Source organism: Chinchilla lanigera, unplaced genomic scaffold (assembly GCF_000276665.1).
Source record: "Chinchilla lanigera isolate Chin_1 unplaced genomic scaffold, ChiLan1.0 scaffold00050, whole genome shotgun sequence".
NCBI lineage: Eukaryota > Metazoa > Chordata > Mammalia > Rodentia > Chinchillidae > Chinchilla > Chinchilla lanigera.
Genome location: NW_004955451.1, coordinates 4604371 through 4609817, shown reverse-complemented (window position 1 = coordinate 4609817; position 5447 = coordinate 4604371). Strand labels below are relative to the sequence as shown.

General features: G+C 37.3%; 1 protein-coding gene across 4 annotated transcripts in view; it reads right to left on the bottom strand.

Annotated features, from left to right (window-relative positions):
* Positions 1–4833, bottom strand: part of Rnf43 (ring finger protein 43) — a 75778-nt gene extending 70945 nt beyond the window's left edge. The window contains exons 1-2 of one of the 4 annotated variants that reach the window (XM_013519266.1): positions 4262–4833; positions 2619–3353 (exon numbers count right to left, since the gene is read on the bottom strand). In XM_013519266.1, the coding sequence (XP_013374720.1) occupies positions 2619–2870 (252 nt within the window). In that variant the 5' untranslated portion in view covers positions 2871–3353; positions 4262–4833. Of the gene's footprint in view, positions 1–2618 lie in introns of all 4 variants that reach the window. The other 3 variants (XM_005394023.2, XM_005394022.2, XM_005394025.2) reach the window with 3 other exon arrangements.
* Between the last annotated feature and the right edge of the window lie 614 nt (positions 4834–5447).

Genomic DNA, 5447 nt, shown 5'->3' with positions numbered 1-5447 from the left:
CGGTACCGGAGAAAAACCAAAAAAAAAAAAAGAAATTGTCTGGGAAGTCCAGAAACCATACAAGGTTATTCTTTTAAAAAAATCACTATAATAATTCTTAAATTTTTCCAGAACACAGCATCCTCAATTTTACAAAGACCCAAATGCATCTACAGAGACAACCAATCCTAACGGACAGCGAGAATAATTCATAGCCAGATAGGTAACCTAGAATTGTCAGAAATCTCCTCAAGTCTAAACAGAACACTGCCTTCAGATTTGTGACAGCAGGGTGTATCTCATCACTACGAAGGCTACAGTGCTGCAGAGCACAAATCTAGGAGACATAAATGGAACTTCAGCTAAATGGAAAGCTTGGTTAACCACAGTTGAGTAAACCTGAGTTGCAGCGTAATCTGATAAGGCACAAATAGCACGGACTCTACAAGTGTAAACCATGTGTCCCTAATGCAGTAGAGTTCTTTGAAGGAGTTAATCAAATAGTGAATAAATAAAAACTAATGCATAGAATTCAAAAGGTGTTTTTTAATTTATTTTTGTTTTTTAAAAATGAAGTTGCTCGTGTGGGCCTGGGGATGTAACTCAGTGGTAGAATGTATCCATAACATGTTCAAAACACCAGATTCAATCTCTAGTATTGCAAATAAATAAATAAACAAACAAAGAGCTCCTCATAAGAGGCTATTAGGAAAATTTAGTAATTGCCATGGTTTAAAAACTAACACAGAAGAAACCAGGATCAGTACTGAACATATCCAGAGACTAATAGGCTAGTGTAAAAATCTGTTAACGGCATAGAAGAAGCATATGTGGTTAGAAAAGAATGAAAATTGCCAAATATGTTAAACTGTCTACTGGGAAGCCTGAAAGTCCTTGCTGAGATACGATGAAATTCCCTCTTCTCAAAGTAAGTGCAAGGTTAATAGTTAAAGAGGTTAGCATGATTTGCCAGAGTAAAAAAAGAGAGCAGAATAAAAGAAGACATGATAAAGATTCATAAAATGGATGGCAAAGAGAATGCCAACTGGTGTTTGTTCTTTACCTTTGCCTTTATGAAAACACAAAAACTTTATGTAGAGCTTTGTAATAGAAGACAACAAATTTAAAATAAGAGGTAATTATTTTATGTAGCATTTAATTAACTCATTGAACGTGCTATCACAGGATATAAAGCATAAAATTTAGTATGGCTCCCAAAGACTTTTTGAGATACCAAAATATAGTTTTATAATAAAATTACTTATGCTCAAAATTAAAACAGAGCGCATGTTTCATACTTCAGGGCATTAATGAGACAAAGTCAGAAGTTCCTTTTCCAGTTGCTATATGCAAAATGATTTATAATTTCAACTTTTAAGTATTCCTAATTCCATCCTACAGTCCATAGTAGATGATACTCATTAAAAATTTTTTTTTCAGATATACTCTACTTTCCTATTTTTCCAAATAGCAGAACTTCCATTTTGCCCAATTCTTCTTCCATTTCATTTAGCTCAGCTTCAAAATAATGCCAAAGAGATATAACTAAGAATTATTAAACTACAGATTTAAAATTCATATTTGAAAAAGTACTCTATAATGTTGCATTTTTTAACCTTCCTTTTCTAAGACAAAAATTTAAATTCCTACAATACTTTGGTTATATTCATACCCTGTACATATCACAAAACAAAAATCTGAGTTTGGATGCTGAGATCAATCATAAATAAGAACATTTTAAACTGTGTCTAAGAGCTACAGCAGCGTTATTTTGTAAAATGAATTTTAATCAATAAACAATACCATTTAATGGAATAAGACAGCAGAATGTCTATTAAAAGCGTATAGCCCTCTAACCTCTGTCTTCACCACGGAGAATGAGTAACTGGCCTAGGAAAGGCTCTGGCTTCAGTCAGTTCATAAATTCAACACATAAAGATCAGGCTGAGAACATTACAGGCAAAACTTAAGATACTGGGGAAAATTCTGTGGAGTCAATAAAAAAGCAGATGATATATTGAATTTTTGAAAAACCATACAACTGTGTTGATAAGACCAAAGGGATCACAAGGTAGGTTTACATTTTGTGTCCATTTTGTAATCCATTCCTCTCCATTTTGGGCTTAGCAATAGGGTGCCACACGTGGTATAAACCCAGCCGTCGCATTCAAGCTTGACTGAATTTTAAAAGTGACACTGTAATCAAATATGCTGCAAGGGCATTCTAGAATTTCAGGGTGCTGCTGACCATGAAATTCAGTCGTCTTAGTGCTCGCTTCAAGTTTTAACAGGATATAAACTACAATCCCGAGGTCAATTAAATATAAACCCATATATTTCATCTATCAAAAAATAGTGCCCAGAACATATTACTTGCAAAGAAAGATCTTATTATGTATATCTAAAAAAGGTTATGCAATACAAGTTAAAAATAAGCAAATGACTTTCTAAATTACAGGATTTATATATTTCTTCTTGAGTATAAAATTTTAAAATGTTTTAGAATGCCAGTAAGGCAATATCCTGAAAATATAGAATAGAAAGCTAAGCAGCAGAAACCCTTTTATGCCATTTGGTTTAGGACACAAAAGCAGAAAAGCATATTTCAAACAGAAGAAAAATTTAATAGTTATACTTGCCTGCATTAATTTTCCTTCTGCTGGGGTTATTTCAGCAACACCAGCAAACACACCCTCCAAAGTGAGATTCAGTTTTCCTGTGGGGTCCATTTTCAACGGGATCACTCTGATAATAGCTTTCTGCTCTGCTGATCTTTCAGACTCCACCGCTGCTGCCAATACGAGTCCTGTGCGTCCAAAGCCTGCCTGCAGGGTAGCCATCAGCAGCCAGGGCCAGAGGGCAGCCAGCTGCAGCTGGTGGCCACCACTCATGCTACCAGCTGCAGCAATGCACTTTGGGCATACATACTGCTTCCGCTAGCTAATACCAAATGCAGGTCTCAGATCCAGACAAATGGAGGAAAAGAGAATTCATGCTTCAGTTTCAGAAAGCCAAGTCATAGTTTTGGCCCTTCTTTTCTCTAAAGTTTATTCCCAAGAACAGGTGGCATTCCTGATTGGGCAGAGAAGAGGGTGTTTTTAGCCCACTTCTGCTGCAGGTATGTTGTTTTCTCCCATCTTTGCTCTGACTAACAAGAACACCACTTCTCTTCGGAATTTCCAGCTTCACTTGAGATTGAATGTCACATCGTGAATTTTTCTTATGTCAAGTCACTTGGTATTGGTTCCATATGCATCAAGTTGCCGAGGCACTAAACCCAATGTTGATGAACAAAACAAGGCAAAGTAAACAGCTAAGGCCATGCATCAAAGATGAGAATGAGTAACTCCAGCTCAGAAAATGAAGACACCGACCTTTTAAGCCACAAAATTGGTCAATTGTAAATGATTAAAGACCACAAGGAACTTTTTTAATAGAAGAGAAGGAATAATTTTTAAAAATTTCATACCACACCTTGAGGGATGCTATAGCACGTATCAGAAATAAATTGTTTCTCAGTGTAGTCCAAAATTCTAGATCCACTAAACTTATACACTTTTCATGAACTTGGACATACTATAAGTTTATGTGTTCTACCAAAAGTTGCCTATTAAGTAGGTACTAGTATCTTCATATATTATAGGATAATCCTGCACATCACAACCTTTTCCAATTTTCAAAATTAGAATATTTGAAAAGATTAGTGTTCCAGTTATTTTTCCTAGTTAAAATTCATATTTCTATCACCAATTTCCTTTCTCTCTTAGGGATTCCAGATTTTATTCTCTAGCTTGAGAATATCAAGCACTTATTTCCCATGAGATGCTTTTGGAAACTAATATCCAGATATAAACTGTAATTTTTTAGTTTCATTAGAAAAACAAAGAACTATTCCCAATACGTTTTCAAATTCCATGAGGGGGGGTGGAGAATAAAAGATCGGGGGAGTGGGGACATGATTAGTCATAGGCTCTAAGTAGAACACCCTAAAAAACTACAATTAAGCCCAAGTAGAGTAGTTCTGTGCTATTTGTAGGCACATATGAGAATGCTGGGTTTTCGTATAAACACAGAATAAGATTTTAAAATGAGCACCCTTAAGTGAATATAAATGTACTTTACCCATAAAGCCCACTGCATTTGGAGGTGAAGTTTAAAAGATCTTATATAGTCTTCAGAATCAGTGCGAAAAAGCCAAGCAACTGAACATGAACCTGTTATATTCTACTCTTTTGCTAAAGCAGAAGGAAAAAAAAAATAATTCCAAAAGAAATCTGCAAACCTGTTGCGCTGTTGGGCCCACTGGAATCCACGGGGGTGAAACACATTCACTTATGCTTTTATAGATCCTGCTCAGAAAGGGTTAGAACTGCTTAAGCAAGTACAGCTCATTCTTCCACCTTCAGGCTCTGCAACCAAACCAAGTGTCCCACACTACAGGTAGGTGCCGAGAAATTCCGCAGCCTGAAAAAATAATCCATGCAGGTCAAGAAAACTTATTCCAGGATGAGAGCTACTGTCCCCAAGAACTCTAAAAACATTTACAGAAGATCCAACATCATTTCTGAAATATTTCTAACAAAAGTTCTTTTCCTTTTCGAACAGCATATTAAGTGGTCAAATCTTGAAAGAGAAAAGAAGCAATGCAGCAATACATCAGCAACAATTCACTACCACAAACACAGAAAATCCCAGTGAGAGAAGGCAGTATCTCTGAATCATGGATGGACTTGGAAAGTTCGAAAGGATTCGAGTGCTTCCCTTTCAGAAAGACAATTCTGGATCAGCTCCTAGAGCAGGAAGCCTGTGGTTTGTAATTGGCGTTCTAGCTCTGACTCCCTCCCCTGGGACTGCAATCACGCTCTCTACCTGCTGACAAAGTGAGGGTGGAGCAGCCAGAGGCGGCCACCCCCGCCCCTCCTCCTCCTGGTGTGTGCACGCACCACTTACTTAACCAGACTCCTTCTTTCCCTCTCCTCTCTCAGCTCCTGTACTCCCTCTAGTGAGCCACAGCCCAACTGCGTCCAGTTCAAGCCTCAATACCTTTCTTGGGGTCAGCAAGCTACCCCAGGTTGATCAGGGCCACTCAAACACACCCAAGCAGATTCTGCACCCAACAGAGCAGAGATGGTGGCATGAGGAAATAAAGAGGAAAAAAAAAAAGACATCCAAAAGATAAAAAAAATAGATACAAGGTTTTGCAAATATAAGTTCAAAGGATTTTCTGCTCTTTCCGGGTTTTTGTGTCTTTAAATGGCACAAAGCCAGACTAAAGTGAAGCTATACTGTAGTCCTTGCTGATTTATCGTGGCTTCTATCTGCTACCTTGAGAAGGACTCTGACCAATTTATACATAGCTTACTAATTTAAATTCAGTAGCTCTGTTCAAACTGCTCCTGTATGGGACTTTTAGATCAGGGTGATGTCAGAGGCCTAGAGTGTTATTTTCGTCTCACATCTTTTGAGGT